The sequence below is a fragment of the Haemorhous mexicanus genome, chromosome Z (genome assembly GCF_027477595.1).
Source record: "Haemorhous mexicanus isolate bHaeMex1 chromosome Z, bHaeMex1.pri, whole genome shotgun sequence".
Classification (NCBI taxonomy): Eukaryota; Metazoa; Chordata; class Aves; order Passeriformes; family Fringillidae; genus Haemorhous; species Haemorhous mexicanus.
In genome coordinates, this window is record NC_082381.1 from 76030662 (window position 1) to 76050908 (window position 20247).

General features: G+C 37.5%; 1 protein-coding gene across 1 annotated transcript in view; it reads left to right on the top strand.

Moving 5' to 3' along the window:
- The window catches only part of OXCT1 (3-oxoacid CoA-transferase 1), an 83561-nt gene that overhangs the window by 43038 nt on the left and 20276 nt on the right, over nucleotides 1-20247 (top strand). Inside the window, exons 8-13 of the mRNA XM_059836917.1 lie at nucleotides 1599-1706; nucleotides 4256-4367; nucleotides 4729-4823; nucleotides 5487-5535; nucleotides 8698-8770; nucleotides 9540-9615. Coding sequence (XP_059692900.1) covers nucleotides 1599-1706; nucleotides 4256-4367; nucleotides 4729-4823; nucleotides 5487-5535; nucleotides 8698-8770; nucleotides 9540-9615 — 513 coding nt within the window. The remainder of the gene's footprint in view (nucleotides 1-1598; nucleotides 1707-4255; nucleotides 4368-4728; nucleotides 4824-5486; nucleotides 5536-8697; nucleotides 8771-9539; nucleotides 9616-20247) is intronic.

Consider the following 20247-nt stretch of genomic DNA (forward strand, 5'->3'; position numbering starts at 1 on the left):
GATGTTCTTACAGTAGTCACTACCCTAAAAGTGCAGTGTGCTTCAGCTGTGTGCTTCAGGATTTTTTAATTTTACCCTGTGTTTGACTTGATCTCCATATTAATCTTAAAATGAGTGTATAAAATTAGAAACTTTAAGTAAGATGGATGAAACTGTAGCATCTTTTCATTAATACCCAAATCAGAATTTTCAAGATTTTTATTTGATTGGCTCTCCTTATCTTCTGGGTAAGGCCTTTCTAGATGTGGGGCTCTGTTCTTCTTGACACTGAGGCTGGTGTTGCTGTAGCTGTTACTGCCTTTTGCTTAGGATGTTTGCCTTGTAGATTTCGCAGCACCTTCTTTCTGTCTCTTTAACCCTGGGGTTTTTTTTTGGGATCATTTGAACCTCATTTTGTGATCTTTAGTTTTTAATTTTTCTTTTCCCTTTCCTGCTTCTAGGGCGGATTGTTTGGTTTCTTTGTTTGTTTATTGTCACATTTCAAGGCACTGTAGGAAGGTAATTGTCTATCAGATGTACTATAGATTTTAGTATTGATCATATTGTCCAGTAGGTTGTCAAATTGGGTTTTAAACTCTTTAATGTTGCTTCGCTGGTGACAGCTGTTGAGAGATTTACCCTTATCATACCCCAGGTCTTGTTTTGGGGTTGTTAAACTTTGGGTATTCCTAAGAGTTTAATGAATCCCTTGTGATAAAGCAGTTTGGAAATTGTCTTTTGATCTTTGAGTATGTTGTTATGTCCTGTGTAGTAGATTGTTGTATGTTATCTTTGACTGTTGCTCTTACATTACATGTTTTCCCTGTGGTTGGATGCAACTGCAAACAACACTAATATTAGGGTCTGTTTTGTGGCAGAGTGAGATGTGCTCTGTGTACCTCAGACTTGTTAGGGAAAGCACCAGCCATAACTGAGAGTCTTTGCTGCAGGTATCTGTCCATAGCAGGGTCTCTAACTAGATCACCTGCAACTCAGGCCTAGAAGGAAGGAAACTCCTATTGTCTGGGCTGGTCCTGATAGGTGACATCTTCAATCTACTACGGGTGAATGAGTGTCATTTTGTGCTAAATCTGTTTCACTAACTGTAAAGACTTCTAGATCTTCATCTTTTGTCTTCTTTCTTTCAACCCATTATTACAGTTCAAGTGTTTTCTATTTTAGTTTTGAGTACTCTATGGAAAACTTTTGTTTCAGCTTTTGTGTTTGTATCCTCTAAATTAATACTTTTGCTTTATATTTTTATATTTTGTTACTAGCATATTGTTTTCCTTTATTTGGGCAGAAATTTTTTGTAGTTACAAACAACTCTGATGTACCTGATGTACACAGTATATTTCTTCAAGCTGGCCATACAAATGGGCCTGTAAAAACATAAATTACCTTCAATTTTTAATAGAGAAATATACTTTGAAAGAAGAGAACATATAAGCATCTAAGTTAAACTGTTTTAAAGACTAGATATATTTTGTCCCATTCATTAGTTTTCTTAATGTGATTTGCTGTAAATTTAATGTTTCACTTCAAAACTTCATTGGTATTAAAACCCCTCACTGAATAATTTTTTCTAAATATTTTCCTTTTTTTTTTTCACTCTGTAGGTAGAAGAAATTGTTGATATAGGAGCATTTGCCCCAGAAGACATTCATGTTCCCAAAATCTATGTTGATCGTCTGTTACAAGGAGAGAAGTTTGAGAAGAGAATTGAAGTAAGCAGCTGAGCTTCTCAGTCACAACATATTTCAGCTTTGGGTGTATTTAAAATTTGCGGGGTGTTTAGTCTAGCCACCAAGTCTTAGCACTGAGAAATCAGTGTGAGAAAGACCCATCAAGTTTTGCTAAAAACTGGAGCTTAGATAGGTACTTACATAGTTAGGTGGGGGCCTGAGGATTGAGCCTTCTTTCTTACACATCAGACTCTCTGGTTCAGTTCCTGAATAATTTAGGGCAACTGCTTGTAGCCCTGGATGACTTTACTGCAGTTGAAAATCTAGTGGAAAATGCTATTAAGTTCTCTTTCCCTCTCAGTTCACATGCTGTAGGTACAACAAGGGGAACACCTAGACAAGGATCTGATTTTCTTTTCCACTGGACAGCTTTTGATGTGGGCACGTAGGGCCCGCCTCAGTCCCTTTTGTGCCATATATTGAATTATGTTATGTTGCAAAGGTCCTGCAAACCTTTGTTCCCTTTTCTTTAATCAGGAACTTTTCTAAGTGGCGGCCTTTTTGGTCTGAATAAAAGATGTCAATAGCTATTAAAATTGCTGCAATTAAACTCCACCACTGAAAACACCCAAGAAAATTATGATTATGCAATTGTTCTTTGTTGTTTCTGTGACTTTGCCACACTCAGGCTATGTCCTTATATTCATTTTGGTGATGTGACAATGCTTTTAATGCGCAGTTGAAAAATCTGTATTTCTTGTGTGACTCCATAGTCTGGAGGTGGGAATTGTTCATCAGATAAGCTGGTAGAAGGGAAGATATATGACACAAGGAGAAAAAATCTGTGAGAAAAAAAGTTCAGAAAGGAATTGTAATAATTAAACTTCTGTTATTAAAATCAAATCACAAAGTCCTAGGAAGTCGTACAAGGCCCTTTCTCCGAGCATTTTCTTTTGTGAATACTAAGAGTAAGAAGCTCTTTTTTTAATTTCATGTGTTTGTTCTGCAAAAGCATATTGCATGTTGTTAAGTAATTGACTGCAAACAGATGTGTCAAACCTTTTTTTTTCCCTCTGGTTGTGTTGGGTCAGATTGCAATTAATGGCCTGTTTTCTTCTTCTGAATGGCTGCATTATCTCCCAGAAAAGCTTTTTACCTTATGTGACAGAAATAATTTTTCATTTATTAAACATTCCTTCTGCTGCATCTTGGTTGCATAAGTGAATACTTATTTAGTCAATACCTGGTGAATACCTACCTAGCCATCTGCCCCCTTCCCTGTATGCTTCAGAAAAAAAGGGGGTAGGGGTGAGGGAGAAAGCTACTATTAACTGCCAAGCAAAATTGTAACAGATTAATTTTGATTATGCAATTTTGTAATTCTGGCAGTGGTAACTCTCACTAGGTATAGGTATAGGAAGGAAAAGGCAGATTTATTTACTCTTCTGTTAATTTTATGAATCAGCTGGCTGTACACAGAAAAGCAGTGGGTATGGTAAGTGGTGAGAGAAAATGAAGAACATGAGAAATAAAGAGAAGCTAGTCTGTCATAATTCTTACTGACTTTAAATAGCAGTTCCTGCCTAATATGTCTTAGAAGTGGTCTCTGTAGCACCAGCTATAATTTCTATCCAGCCTTCTCTTTGCTGTATAGAAACCCTCTGTAATTGTTTCTACTCTATCAATCCACAAGCAAAGCAATTCTAGGGAAAATAGCCAAGGCATAAAAAGGAAGGTGATGAGAAATTCAAAAGGATTTATATTGACTGTTTCTGACTACCTAAGGAGAAAGTGACTCTGCAAAATTTCTTTTGTGTTGATGAAAAGTAACAGGATAATTTTTTCTGATGTCTTAATTATAGGCTGAAGTAGGAGAAGATATGAAGACATATGGGGGTGCAGGACATGATGTTTCCCAGATGAATTTTATACTCATAGGAGAGATGTGCAAAGAACATAATCTATGTAGACAATAATGTAAAAGAAAGATGTTATGAACTTCTTGAATGTCATGGCATTTTCACCTACATGTGATTTACAAAACATGAACTTAAGATGAGAAAATACCAGGAAACAAATTCATGGGGTGTGCAAGATTATAGAGAGTTATGTTTGAAAATTTTGATTCTTAACTCCCCAGTATCTTTAGATGAATGGCATTTGTCTGTTTCATCCTTATAAATCTACAGTAGCTCATTGAATTGAATGAATGCAGAAAGAGAGCAGTATTTGTATTTTTGGCTGACATTTTATGAATCTATTTAGGTATCTCTGGGGTGATGAATCTCAGACTTGCTAGAATTTGCACTAGTGCTTGCTGCCTTCTTCACCACTTCTCTATGTATCAGGCTTGGCAATACAGACAAAGAAATAATATTTTGCTCTGAGGCTGTCACTGGCAATATTTGATGACTCCGTTGGCTTAGCTAAGCTTGAATGCATAAAATAAAAGGTCGGGTTTTTTGTAGATGAATAAATAAACTTTATTCTTAGACCAAGTGTCTCAGTGCAATCACAAATCAAGCTTTTGTGCCTTGAGAAGCAAGAATCTGGGTTCTAATCTTTACTTACGATTACTTCTTATTTTGCAGCGCTTATCAATCCGAAAGCCTGAAGACTCAACAGGCAAACAAAAAAAAGGAGACAATGTGAGGGAGAGGATCATCAAACGGGCTGCATTAGAGTTTGAGGATGGCATGTATGGTATCCTTCAGCTGTGCTATAGGTTGAAGTGATTGCTGACTAGAGTAAGAAACCCATCTGGTTTGTTTAGAACAGGTTGATTAACGTGCTCATTGTCTTTACCAGACCCTGTGATGCTTGATACTCTCATTTTATTAATACCCAATTGAAATAGAAGTTCCATGTTGATATTTTTTATCATATATAGGATTTGACAGAATGCAATTAGTCCAAATGGCAATTATTCACAAATATGTGGTATTTAAGTAAAAACAAAAGTACTTGTGAAGGGAACAGTTCTAATCTACTCATAGTATTGTAGTAAGTTTTTAAAATTTACTCGTTTGCAGTAAGTGTTTCTGCCTTAACCACCTTTTTTCAGCTAATCTGGGTATTGGAATCCCACTGTTGGCCAGTAACTTCATCAGTCCAGACATAACTGTTCATTTACAGAGTGAAAATGGAGTCCTGGGTTTGGTAAGAATATATCTTGGTCAGTTATTACAGTGTTTTTATTTTGCTGTGACTGGGTTTTATTTCCTGCACACCTCCAACTTGATTATTATATTGCTAAAAATACATATGCTGTGTTATGTCATCATAAAATTCTCACTCTGCTGTAGAGAAGTTTTCTAGGAAATGCTCATTTTATGATTATGGTGCTAATTTGCTAAGGATGTCCTTGAGTTTCTGGACTCAAAACCATCAGGAATTTGCAAGATGAGGCATTGTAAACCTTAGCAAACATAATTTTAAATAAAGCTTAAAGTGAATACTATTTTTACTGTCATACGGATTTATGAAGTTGCAGTTATGACCTTTTTCTAAAAAAGTCTGTCACTTTGATTCAGAACAAAAAGAAATCCAAATCAAACAAACTTCTCGCTTCATGATTATTTAGTAATTCTAACATCCTTGAACAATATGTCCAACAGACCTGATATGTTACTTGATATAAACTGTGGCTTGTAATGTCAGGATTTTTTTCTGATTAAAAATAGAATTCTGATTTAAAAATATTAAAAATGCACGTCTGCCATGATCTGGTTTTGGTAATAAGCATTGGAAATAGGGCAATTATTAATTGTATCATAGAGGTGTTTTATTATAAAGCTTGACATACATCTGTATTGTTGTCAGGGTCCTTATCCACTTGAAAATGAAGTCGATCCAGATCTGATTAATGCAGGTAAATACTTTAATTAAATTTAATTAATGGAAAATGAATAACCATGTTAATTTAAAATTTTTCTTTTGATACAGTATTGAACCTAGAGACCTGTTTTATGATAATAAATATTAATGTATTTGTCTTCTTTTAAGTGATAGTCATCTTCTTTGGGCAGAGACTGTTCTCCAGGCCTATCAGTAAATGGTTAAATCATCCTCTTCAGAAGTGAGATTGTTTTGATCAGCCTGTAAGGGAATATGGGTTTGTTTTCCTGTTGCTTTTCCTTGAGTCTTCTAGAAAATGGTTTTCAATGATTTATGCTTGGGACATGTTTTAAAACATCCTGTGTATAATGGGTTGGTTTATTCCCAGCCAGGAATATAACTCATGTGCATTCAGAGAGGGAGTGGTAGCCAAGGCAGGGGGAAAGAGCTGCCCAGCTGGGACCTGGCGCACTGAGGGCACTGCTGTGGACAGCTGCTTTTGCCACTTATAGCAGAGAATGGCAGTTCTCACATACTGTTGTTGCCCAGCTGTTTTAGGGCATTTCACCTCAGAAGATGCTATTCAATATAAAAATGTAAGGTTCTTATGATATATTGTACCTGTCTGATTTCTATTTTTTTCATGGAAAAGTTGTGCCTGTGTACATTTTCTGTCTCCATGTAAAAATACACTTAAATATTGCATTGCGACAAACAGAAATAGGCTTTGTGACTTTGTGATTGATATTAATGGTATAGGTTATAGACCTGATATTTTACACTTGTTTTTTCATATGGAAAATATACACATTTCATATTTTTATTCAAATACACATTTCATATTTTTTATTCAAATATACACATGCATACATACAAATACTTGTATGGGTGTCTGCATATGTATTCATACAGACAGTACCTTTCTCAGTGGCTGTTAGCAAGTACAATTAAACTCTGAAAAGTCAAAGGAGATAAAGTCAAAGGACATAAAATAATTTTAATTCAATACCAGACCAGCAATTGTTCTCTGACTTGAAACATTTGCTGCTTGGCTCAGCTAAATGATGCTTATCATAGCACTAGGTAATTGCCTCTGTTACTATATTTTAAATGTGGAGTTATTTGAGGCCATTTTCTGGTCTGAAATAAAAAATTATTTCAGAACTTGAGTCCAGCATTTCACCAGTATATATGTAATTGTTTCAAGAATTGCATGAAGGAATATGTCAAAGGATTCACTGGAAGAAAAAAAAAATATTTAGAAGAAAAAAATACTATGAGTGAAATTATATGCATGCACATTAGAACTTAAGTTTTAATATGGGTGCATATGAAAAATGAACATATTAACAGAGTGACAGTGAAAAAAATATCCAAGAACTTGCTAAATTCCCTGAAAAAATTGTGCTTTAACATGGAAATTGAGATGGTCTTGAATTGTTATTTATAGTTGATAAATATTTTTAAGAGTTAATCTGGAAGACATGAAGCTAACGTAACAGGTCAGAATACAACAAGAAAATTAAAGTATTGTGCTGTTGTTAATTCAATGACGAGCAGCTTCACATGTCCCTCTGAAGCTACAGTAAACAGGACATGGGATAGACAAACATCAGACCTACCACCAAGATAATTATTTCTATAATGGCTGAAACATTCACATAGTTGGGTTAGGACCATTCTAGGTGCTTTCCAATTGAATTTGTAAAACCATGTGAAGAAAACAGAAGCTGAATGGCAGAGAAATAGAAATTAATCCTGTTCTCATTCATTAACTGGATCTAGTATCAGCCCCAAAGTCTGGTTTCAAGTTTTTAAAATAACCTGTTTTGGACTTTTGCCAAATTTCTCTCTGCAAATGTAATTGTATTGCTCTGAAATATGTATGGGTTTTTCTGTTTGTCCCATTTTTTTAATGTCTCACATGAAGGATATCTTGACTGCAACTGAAAGGTAGACTACTGCATTACAGCAGAAATATTTTAAAGTACTGACCTCCTGAGAGCATTTTAAGAGTGGGTAATGTGATGCTCTTTTTACGTTATTCTGTGGTCTGTGTGTCTTTCTTCTCATCATTACCTTGTCACTTTATACCAGGCTTCTCTCTCCATACTGCTGCCTGCAAACCCTGTTTTCTCTCTCATTGCCTTAGGTGGGTGCCCTGTAGGGAAAGATAATTCAGGCTGTCTCAGGAGGTCTGGGTGTTAGCATGGTGAATTCTTGAGAAGTGTGCAAGACCCCCTGTATGACCTTAATTCTGTACTATTCTATTTAATTTCAATACAAAAGGCATAAAATATGCCTCAGATGAGTCCAATAATTAAAGCACATATCTTAGATCTCTAATTTAAGTTTTATGCACTGTTTCTTTCCCTTTTCCCATTCTCTTACTTAATCTCATTGTCTTTTTTTTCTGTTTCCTGGAAACTGTTTAATGATGCATCATTCTCCTTCCCCTTTGTTGTTACAGTTTGTCACATGTTGCTAAAATATTTTAGTTTGGTTTTTTTTCTTTCAAGTTTACCATGCTTCGTTTATAATTTCATCTTCATCTGTGTTTCTTCTGCCTTATCAGAGGCACCCTGTGTAAATGTTTGTTGCTTAGACTGATTCAAAGAGCAGGCAGAAGAGGAAGAAAAGGGTCCTGAGCAGAGTCAAAAAAAGACACTCCCAGGTGTGCTTCATTGCTTGACTCAAGCACAGTACAGAACACAGAAGCACATTTTCTTGTGCCCTTTAAAAAAAAGCAAGAATAGACTAGACCTGTAATTTATTTTGTTGTATTTTTCATCATTACCACTATAAACTGTTCAATCTGATCTGCTTCCTTTTCTTTGCAGCCTCTCTGTGTTCTGAAGGCTTTATCTTCCTCTGTTTCAAAAGACAGTTGCTTCTCACTTTTTCTGTGAATAGAGCAGAAAGCTCCATTGATATTTCTTACACTCTGGTGTTCGTGATGCTTGCCTGGAACTGCTGGTGGTCAAACAGCAGGCAATCCTATCATTAGAAACTCTAACCAACTGCCTCACAATTCAATAGGATTGATTAGGTTTACATGTGATGTCCTAAGTGTAATCAGGTCTGTAGCTGTACTGAATCCAAAGGAATTTGATAAAAACCTCTTATTTCTTGGTAAGTAGCTGTGACTTCATTTGTCAGAGAAACAAAATGCATACTGTAGCTTATTCTTTTACAGGTAAGGAGACAGTCACTGTTCTTCCAGGTTCTTCGTATTTCTCTAGCGATGAATCATTTGCAATGATAAGAGGGTATGTAACAACACAAACTCTGATCTTTTTGAAACAGGAGAAGAATAAACTGCCTCAGTGGCAGAACTGATTAGTATTTCTTCCAAATGTGGTTAGCATTTAGCAAACTGTAAAATTATCATGGATTCAATCAGCTATGGTTTACAGAGGGTTAAATCTAGCTATTGGAAATAAAAAAACTCTGCACTAATAGATACCATGGTGATGTTTGTGCCTACCACCACCTGGCCATCTATAAACACATTTATAATGACATTTTAACAACTATTTTTTGGTCATTTCCAAGTATCTAATCTGTACTTGCACTCAGTATATTTTCTTTGCTCAGCTTGCAATTGTGATCCTCATTCCACCTCCTTAATGGAAATTCAACGTCTGCACCTGTTTTTTGTTTGTTTTTTGGAAAGGAGTTTGGATGCAAACAAACACTAAATCCTAATGGCTCTGAAAAGATAATGGGTGCATGTAAATACGTTAAGGAGTGCACTAAAAAGTACGAGTTCAGAGATGATTGACTGCACATGCAATTAACCAAACCAGACAAAAGTAGGAACATTTCTGAGGCTCAGTAGGCATAAAGAGAGACATTTGCATCAGTGATACATCAAGGAGAAAAAAAAAAACCCAACTACATGTGTGACAAACAGTTGCTACCTTTCTTATATGCCACCATTTTAAAATTGATGTAATGAGCATGAACAAAAGCTTGTTAAGATTTGTGGGCTGTTACTTGAACATGATATGCTAATTAAACACTTTCTGTTACCAGAGGCCATGTTGATTTGACAATGCTTGGAGCTATGCAGGTGTCTAAGTACGGTGACCTGGCCAACTGGATGATTCCTGTAAGTAGGTTTTTGAACTACTGGCAGTGTACTGTGTTCAGTATAACATAAATGTAGCTGAGGCCCAGGCAAAGGAGAAAAGGTCAGAAGTAGAATGGGAGTTGTGAAGCTAAAAGTAGTAAAATAGAGTAAATGTATATTTTTCCTGTATACTGCTGGCACCAAGCAATCCATTATCAGAAGTCAGCCTTCTAAAATTATGCTTGTGCATTGTGAAAAGCAAAACATTATTTATGCAAGCCTTTTTCCTGCCTTTTATGTCCATGCCTTTCAAATGTCTCTTTTTTTTGGCTGAGGAATGATGCTTTTTCTTGACAGTGATGACTCTTGTATGGTTGTACCTGGAGCAGTAAGTTGGAGGAAAGCGTAAACCAGCATGTAGTTCATTATAAAATTATAAAATGAGTATGCTTTATTTTTCTGTATTTCTGTCAAAAGATTGTAGCATTGCCCTTTCAAACACATTAAGGAAAAAGCAATAATACTGTATTTAGCCAAACAGACCTTCAGGTTTCAATGATAGAAATATAAGCTAATTCCAGCATTATTTAAGCAGTGGATAACATGAAGCCATTCTTTGAACTTTATGTTCTATCATTAAACAGTAGTGACTTTCATACTCCTGACAAGTTTGATATTTTCAATGGCTTTCAATATGGTACTTTCAGATACAGTTTTTATCAGAGATGTCTAGAAGTAAACTTTCTATTAGCCTTGTTTAAATCAATGAGACATATTTCTATCTGCCTGAGCAGTGTTAAGCACCTTGGGAAACTGAAAGATGATTAGAGGTGGACAAAAACCCAACTGAATGTCCTTGTCTCTGGGAGAAGCATTAGTTGAACCCAGAAGTCTGTGACTTCTACAGCAGACCTTTGAGCATGGAAGTCATTGAGCAGTCAGTGGCTGGAGCACAAGGTGCTTTTATTGTGAGAGGACAGCGTCTGACATAGGAGCCATACAAGCAGATGTGGGAGAAAGGGTTATGTGAAGGGCTAGTCCAGGTGTCTGTGTTAATTGTGGGAAGTGAAAAGGGCTATGGCTAGGCTGAAATGAGCCTTTCAAGATCTGAACTATCAAAAGATGAAGACAGCATTTTGTACTCATAAAAAGATTCATTTACACATACATTTCTTGAAACATTGAAGCTAAGATTGATTGCAGTCTTTCTCAAAACGATTTACATCTTCCCTCTGTGCTTTATGTTCTCTAAAAGATAGTGTTTTAGTTTTTCATTTGTATATATCAAAAAGTATATTTTTTATTTATATTTTTATTTTTTCATTTTGCTTATTTTACTTATGAAGTTGCCTCTCAATTCTGTGCAACCCCAAATTTATGAATATCAGGTATGTTTTCAAAACAGAAAAGTATAAAATGAAACTTTCAATACTGTTTGACTTTTTGTTATCTTTGAGATGTACCTTGTTATTCCATACTACAGAATACATCAGATGGATCCTCGTGGCTTTTTGCTGTTGTCATTTTCTACTCTTACTGATCTTTGGCTGTTTGGAAATTTGCTCTGCAGTGAGCTGTATTTACTTGTGAGTAAATATGCCAATGACACTTCATAAATCCAAAGAGGAGCCTTTCCAAGCAGCAATGATTTCTTTTTGGTTACTTTTATGGAGATCTGTTGGATGGATGATTCTTAATCTACTTTATTGATGTGTTATTGCTATTCTACAGTACAGATTTTAAAAATGGGATTAACCAGCCCACAGATATACAGATCTCCCTGCTTTTCCTGTAAATAAGATGATATATTATTGCCTGTTAAATTTAATTATGGGCAAGATGTATTTCTTTTTTAGTCACAAGATTTGTGTATGGATGATACAAAGATTGACTTTGTTGAAAACTCTAGTGTAAGGAAGCTTCCTGCTGTATTTTGTTCTAACATTTTTCACTTTTCATTTAGTTTTGGTTAAATATTTCTTATACACTGTAGCTTTTGGATTCTTGTATTGATGATATTTGCCATTATTTCAGAGGCAAATAATAGCTCTATATGTTTTGAACAAGTACCATTATGAAGCAGTCCTTTCTGTCCCTTGAGCTTGATAACACTTCAGGCCTAGTGTGTGCATGTGTGTATGTACATGCACTTACTATTAGGAACAGAGCTGAGGAAGTCTCATCGCAGTAATTACAGCCTTTTCTTTGCTCTTATCTGCTGACTTTAAATGGAGAGAAAAATCCCGTGAGTAAAGGAAGAAGAGGGTGTGAATATTTTAAGCACATGCAGTAAACAATGCTGTTTGCTTAGGCAGAAGTTACTTCCTAAATACTGACATTTATTGGTAATTTTATTCCATTAAGCACTACTACTTAATGGCTTTTCGTCTTCCTCACTTTGGTATTTCTCCAACTAACAAGAGGGTTTCTGAGGAGGGAAAGGAGAAGGCGGCAAATTTCTGTGAATCCCCTGAGAACTGTATGCATCTGTGAGAAGTTGGCCAAGAGAGTTTGAAGAGAAACTCGGAGGTCATGATCATGCAGTAGGTCAGAGAGGCCAGAACAGACAACCCATGGCAGCTGGTTGCTACTGGATGGAGCCACATTTCATTTCACGAGTGCAGGACACTTGTAACCTGTCTGTGTGTCTCAGTTAATACTGGAAATTGCTGCCAGCAGGGCAGCTTCCCAGCATTTACAGAGCAGCAGCATTAGTGGTCTCACATGTGGTTTTAAAAGCTGTGGGATTGACTGCACATATCCCTGCATGTACTTGCTTCGTTTCAGTTCCTTTCAACTAGTGTCTTCTTGAAGCCCTAAGAACAGATGCATTTATGAAACAGTTTCTGCTGCCCTTCTGCAAGGGCCGAGTTTACTACAAAGTACTGCAGCTGCAGCTTGCACAGAGTACTGCTTTATTTTCCCTGTCCTTCCTAAGAGAACACAAGTAACTATGATTATTGTTGTGACATATGTCAGAGGCTGGGAATAGGTCAAAACAAAACACCAGAACTGCCATGTTCCCCTGTGACACCAAGGCCTCTGTCTTTTTAATACACATTTTTGAACAACCCATAACATTAAACAATCCTAATATGACTACTGATACAGCTGACACACACACTGTGGCAGCAGAAAAAGTATTGAAGCAAGTGGAGGGTCCCTGCAGCTCGAAGTTGATGAATCTGAAAGCATAAAATGGATTAAATGTCGATGATATAAGATTTCACTAGGCAGAAACTTCTTGCAGGGGAAAAAGATAACTGTAAGTAATCGTAGTAAATCATTAATGAGAAGGTAGCATACTCAGGAGGACTATAAGGATGTCATGAGGTTATGTAGGGAGAGTATCAGAAGAGCCAAAGTCCAACTTAATTTGGCTACTGCCACAGAAGACAGTAAACAGTGCTTCTATAAATACATCGATAACAAAAGGAGGGCTGGGGAAATTGTCCATCCTTGATTGGAGGCAGGGGGAAACATAGTGACAAAGACATGGAAAAGGCTGGTGTACCTAATACCTTCTTTGCCTTAGTCTTTTATGGTCAGACCAGTTGTTCCCCAGCTACTGAGCGCTCTGAGCTGGAAAACAAAGGACAGGGAGCAGTATAAAGCCTCCACACTTTGGGGGAACTGGTCACCGACCTGCCACACTACTTGGACACACACAGTTCTATGGGAGCAGATGGGAGCCACTCCACGGTACTGAGGGAACAGGTGAAATTCCTTACTGAAACTTTCCGTCATTTTCCAGCAGTCCTGGTTAACTTGAGAGAACCTGGTTAACCAGGTGACTGGAGATTTGTAGGTGTGATGGCTGTCTACAGAAGGGCCAGAAGGAGGATCCCGGGAATTGCAGGTCTGTCAGCAAAGGTCAGCAACACTGACCTTCCCTGTCAGTGTTAGGAAAGGTCATGGAATAGATCATCCTGAGTAACATCATGCAGGGCAGTATACAGATGGGTTTGGGAAAGGCAGTTCCTGCTTGAGAACCTGATCTTCTTTCATGACAGGGTGTCCAGCTTAGTGAATGGTGGAAAGGCTGTCTTCCTGGAAAGGTTGTTTACCTGGACTTCAGTAAAGCTTTTGACATAATTTCCAACAACATTCTTCTGGACAAACTGGCTGCTCACGGCTTGGATGGGGGGACACTTGGCTGGGTAAAGAACTGTGGTCGGCCGGGCCCAGCCCAGGGAGTGGTGCTGAATGGAGTTACATCCATCTGGGGCCAGTCACTGGTAGAGTTCCTCAAGGCTCAGTGTTGGGGCCAGCCCTGAGTAATATTTTTATTGATGATCTGGAGCGCACCCGCAGTCATTTTGCAAATGACACCAAGATGGGTTGGAGTGTTGATCTGCTGGAGGGCAGGAAGGCTCTGCAGAGGGATCTGGTCTGGCTGGACTGGTGGACTGAAGTCAATGGTGTGAGGTTCAATAAGGCCAAGTGCTGTGTCCTGCCCTTGTGTCACAACAATCACAGGCAGTGCCACAGGCTGGGGCAGAGTGGCTGGAAAACTGCCCAGTTCTGGAAAGACTTTGTAGTGCTGGAGCATGTCCACAAAAGAGCAACAAAACTGGTAAAGGGTCTGGAGCAGCTGAGGGAGCTGGGGGTGTTTAGCCTGGAGAAAAGGAGGCTCGGGGAACATCTTACTGCTCTCTACAATTCCCTGAAAGGAGGTTGTAGCTGGGTGGGGTCAGACCCTTCTCCCAGCAACTGATAGTACAAGACAAAATAGCCTCAAGGTTTTTCAGGGCAGGTTTAGACTGGATATTAGGAATTCTTTCCTCACCAAAAAGGTTGTCAAGCATTGAACCAGATTCTCCAGGGAAGTGGTGGTCCCTAGGGGTATTTGGATGATGTGTTGATATAGCACTTAGTACCCACCATCAAAAAGGATTGAGGAGTGGTTAATAGACTGGACTTGTGTAAATTCACAAGGGCAGATAGAATACATCCAAAGGTGCAAAAGAAGCTGGCTGTTTCCTAAGGCAGCAGGCTCAAAGCCTAGTGTCCAGAAATTAACAAGCAGCAGCCTCAGAGATGATACAGGACCTGACACTATTTAGCATCCCTATTCTCTACAAACAATACAAACTAGGAAAATATACTTTGGCTTTTTATATTCTTCAGCTGGAAAATTCAAAATTAATTTTTAGATTGCTAAGGTAGTGCAGTTAGCTAGCACTAAGAGAAGAAGAGAATGATGTAATTTGTGCAGAGGGTGAAGTTTGGATACATAAATCTGTACCATTCTTTGGGAAAAAAATCCTTAAATTTTAGATTCAGCAGCCTGAGATTTTAATGCTCTGATTTGGACTAGCCAAACCTAAAGTATTAAAAGATTAAGAAATAAATAAAATTATAAAAAAAATCTAACCTTTATCAAAGGAGATTATCTGAAAAGAAGAAATGGGGAAACCCATTCAAATTCAATAATAAATCTTTTAATTTACAGTCTGTAGAGGTTAGTATAACCTAAGACATTAGGAATGTAATTTTATACATAATTGGTAGCTTTTCTACAGACTTGCAAGTACATATTTTGCACAGTTTTGGATACTCAGATCTCATTAGTAAGGAGGTTTTTTAATGTAAAGGTAAATTGGCAGAGACCAGCCAGCTCTGTGTCTGCATGAGGATTTTTTGGTTTTATTTTTGCCTTTAGCTATTTGTAGTGGTAAACCTGGAAACGGAGGGCTCCACACCAAGAGTTTTTCTTATACAAAATTATCTTTTTTAATGATGGAAGAAAGAACACATGTCCCTGATTGTGTCCCTGAATGCCTGAGGGTGCTGTAGGTCTTCTCTGAGGAGCCCTACTGCAGCCTGTTCATCACTTTACTTGGATAGGAATGCCTTGCATAAGGCATATTTTCATTTTGGATCCAAACACATTGTCTAGTTACTTTCCTAGTTCTCCTAGTATATCTGTGGCACTGAATGCATTAAACTCAGTGTTTTGTTTCAAGATGTACAGCATTGCAAGAAAAGTATTTTACCTATTAACTATGAAATGTGTGAAGGACTAAAAATGGGCTAAAATCTGTATGAATAGAAAATATGCAGCTTAAATATGCTCAATGACTAGTTTCTTTCAGTAATAATATCAAGTTTTTCTCAGTAATACTATCAAGTTTTCTGATGTCTGGGACACGAGTAGGGCTACATCAGTATTTCAGCAGAGGAGAGGGATGGGACTTGCAGTCAGCCAGAGACTTCTTGGAAATCTACTTTTCAATGAGACATTGGTTTAGTATCAAGATGTATTAGGTTTTTGCAGACACACATCTTGAAATTACGCCTGCAGTAATATGCCAGCTTACTGCTTATCTCCCAGCAAACGTGTGCCTGAAAGCCCTGCAGAACCTTTGCAACACAAAATTATCACTATTGCAAAAGTCCTGCAGCCAAAGAGGAGAAACAGAGTATATTGTGTTGGCTGTACTTCTTCTGCATTTTGATGGCTTTTTCTATCAATTTTCATCATGTTTATTTCTCTTCAGACTGCATGGAAGGAATGTAGGAGCTCCCTGTAGGTATTTTATTCATACTCTTAAATTTTCAGTGTGGGAAGTGGCAGCTCTGCTTTCTGGATAATGAGAGCAGCTGAAGAAATTCTCCCTGTCTCAAAAATACAAGCATATGTCAAAGGACTTCTGATCTGTGGGTTAGTGGTGAGAACTGTTACTATGATATGGAGCCATCACTTTCAAGTGAGACTAGTATTATGTTGGCAGTAAAATTTAATTATTGCATGCTATGCTGTGTGTTTTGGAAATGGTATGCAAAGGTAAATGGACAGCTTAATTGTCCCGTTACACTGAAATAGCATTCATCACTGTAAAGCAAATCCATTTCAATGAAGCATGTCACAGACTGCTTTGCATTGCTCCTGAGATGCAGCTTCTCAGTGTATTCATTTGAATTTTACTCTGTCATTCAAATCTGTTGCCAATGGTTATTTCAAGTTAGGTTTATGGGAGAATAAAGGAGTTAAATCTGCCCAACTTTCTTTGCATGTGTTTCATGCAGCCCTAATTTTCTGATTATGGAAAATAAAAATATAAATACAGTTAGTGCACGTATTCGTGTATGTTAAATTTTAGGGTAGACTTATTATTACATTTTGCTAAGAAAAGGAAGTCATTCAAGAACTAATACTCCATTCTTTCAGAAATTAGACTTACTTTTTTATTTTAATTTTCGCTATGTCTTTGTGTGTGTGCTAGGAGATAACTGGTTAGCATTCTTCAAAACCAGGCTATTTCTTGTATGGCTAAACCATACAGCTAGGCTTTTTTGTGTGTCTTAAAAAAAAAATACATTTACCCAGTTGTGCATGTAGAGTGTGCTTCGTTTTGTTTTATTCTGCCAGTATCAACTTTTTGTTGTGTGGTTGCATTACCCACTCTTCTGAATGAAAAATCCTGTTAATGACTTCCCACTGTTTTTCTTTTTTTTTCTTAGAGTAGGATCTAATCTAGCTGTCCTAGTTGACAGTATAATTACAATAATTCTGTAAGTAGGACATATGTAAGGACATAAAATCAGTGAAAAATAGAAAAAGGAAGTATAGTTCAGAATACTTGAACTTTATCCATCTTTTTTGATACAATCTTCGTCCAGTCTTTTTCACTGGGAAAATGGAAAGTGAGATCTGGCAAGGCTGTGACTTTCATTTTAGAATCAACTACAAGTATACCCATCTTTTAAATACTGGACAGGACTGTTAACAAGGGGCATAGGAGACATCTACATTTTTATGAAGTTATAGTAGATTTATGCATCTGTATTTTTTTAATATTACCTTCTGATTGTTTTGTGGGTTTTTTTTCCTAAAACAAAGTTTTGAGCTAATATGCACTTTCCCAAACCAACCAGGTGTAACCCCACAACTGATGAGATCATTAGGTATTGATCTGATGACCTCCTTCCCTGTGCTGTGCTGCTTGATGCTGACACATCTGTGCTGGCAGACAATGTCTATGCAGACAGGGAGATCTGTGTGACTGATATGTGTTAGCACTACTGCAGAGAGGGGCAGAGCAGAGATCTTTGAAGGGGCCTTCAGTTTATCCTTTTGACTGCATCATTAGCACAATTGATGGTTGTGATGGCAATACCTTGTATCTACTGCATTACCTTAGCTTGTCCTTTTCTCGGTGAATCTCATACTGTTCCATTTGCTCTGTATTTTAGTGTCTGTCCCTGGCATGATACAGTAATTTCTTTTGATAGGGACACCTTCCATACCTTTTTTCCTTTCATACGTGACACCTTGTCTGTGTCTGTGGCCAGGAGAGACAATGCTGACATCTTTGCTCTCTCCTCCTAGGCATCTTGTTCATAGTCTTAAGGGGGATGCCTGAAAATTGAGGTTAAATGGGAAGCTTGCAGTTTAAACTAGAAGCACTTGTTATCTTCTGTAAGACTTTTTGAAAAAGCAGTTTCACTAACTTTGAGCTTAGTGTGAGGCATGTGTACTCTTTTATTTAATGGAAGGAAAGAGAAATTTCAGACTGAATGTTATTTGTTAATACGGTATTAAGGCAGTTGGAAACATGGACAAGGACTCTTAGGAGGGAAGTGGCTTGATTTCTTTCCAGGCAAGGGTACATTTTCACCTTGCCTGGGCTTTGATACTCAGTTTTAAGTGGAATTATTCAAGATGCATTTACCACTGACAAGTTTTCATTGTTTCTTGAACTCATCATTAGCATCTGCTCTCCTGTACTGTTGATGCAATAGCTGTTTGTCTCAAAAGATCATGTTATTTTAACTTAAACAAACAGTTCTGGTGCATTTTTTCATACGATATAGGGAGCAGTTATAAAATTCAGTTACAAAAGAAAAGTCCTTCCCCCTGGGAATATAGAGGAAGATTTTAAGGCACACCAGCATGGATTCAAGACCTTAAGAGTGTTAGAAGGCTCCTGAATTTTTCTATTTTTTCTCATCTATCTCTTCTTTAGCTGTTTATCTACTTCAATTTTCTTATAAATTGTTCCCTCTTGCTGTAGCACCTTTCTAACTTGCTTGAAATAGCATTTAGGCAAAATTTCATATTCTCTTGAAAAATGTCTTGACTGTCTGGCCCACATTGGAGTACTCACAAGTTTCCATTAGAATGCCAGGTTGTCTTGGGTGCCACAGGTGACTGAACAAACATGAAGGTTCCTGTTTAGGAATTACTATTAGGCTAAATTAATTCCTCAAGCTCTGTCTGATGAAATGGGTTTTATAACAGTGCTTCAAATTACTGGTGCTCTACCACAGCACTGTCTTTCCTTCTGAATGGTTTCTTAAGCCAGCAACACCATTGTAATTAAAAACTAACAAAAATAATCTTAAATAAATTAAGGGAGCAGGGTAGGACAAAAATGAGTGAAGTGTCTTTTTGGACCACTTTTTAGCCTTGAATATTTTAATTCAAATTTAGCATTGCAGCTGTCCCCTTTTCCAGTGTGGTGTGGAGGGAAATGTGGGAAAATGCAAATTATGGTAGCGTTCTGGTTTGAAAGCAAAACCAGTGAGAGACTCCAAGTCAGGAATACAATTTTTAGGAAAAGGAAAAAAAAAACAAAACCAAAATACATACAGTAATGCAAAAGAAAAACCACTGACAAAGTCAGGATACAACCTGACATCCTGTTGGTCAGGGTGTTGGTAGCAGTCCAGTTGGATTGGTGGCTGCAGACCTCCTGGAGTGGCAGATGTGGTTCTGTTGGAGCAGTGATCCTGTAGAAGGGTGTAGTCTTCCTCTAAAGATCCAGTGGAAAAAGGCAGCTGTTGCTCTGGGAATCCATAGTCATCTCTGAGTCATGGGGAAAGGCATTGATGGACCCATTAACAGGAGATAAGGAAAAAAACCAATGCCCCTCTTGGTTTCAACAGCTCTTGAGGATGGGAATAGAATACATCTTTATATTGTAACCTAGGACAGATAGTTTGGTAGGTGCACTGGGAGAAATGTCTCTTATGCCTTGGATCTTCCTCAAAATAAAAGCATGTAATTACTTAGCTAGTTGTATTTAATGGTGAATTGATTTGCTTTACTAGGCACCACCCTGTAGTGATGAATATGTTTTCCTATAGAGGAGGAGCAGATGAAGCAATTTAAAATCCCTGAGTCCTCTTAAACTTGCATTTTCCTCTTTCTTCACACACAAAGGGATGATGTCTCTTCTCTCAGTTCTGTATGACAGTTTCTTCAGCAGTACATTTGTTGTTGACCTTCATCAGCACTTAGTTCCTCAGGAATTTACTTGTCGCTCTGGGTCTTTTGTAGTTAATAGAACGAAAAGGCCTGGAAAATGAGCTAATGGCATTGCTAGGATAGATGTATTGAGAGCCTGATCCTCAATGCAAGCATATTCTGAGTTACTGTGGAGATAATATGTAATCTTCAACTACTTTACATTATCTTGTCATGGAGTTTCTGGCAGACAGGTTGGAGGTCACTCCAGCATCTGTAAGAGCTGTGTTTTTCCAGACAGGATGGAAAATGATCTGAGCAGTGCCAGGAAGTTAAGGACAGAGATAAATACTTTTCAGATTTCTATTTGCAAAGAAATATTTAGTAGTAATGATAATTTATGTGATAAATATTAAATATTAGTCTGACTGAACAGTGCCAAAGGGCTTGTTTGTAGATTTAGGAAGATGTGATTT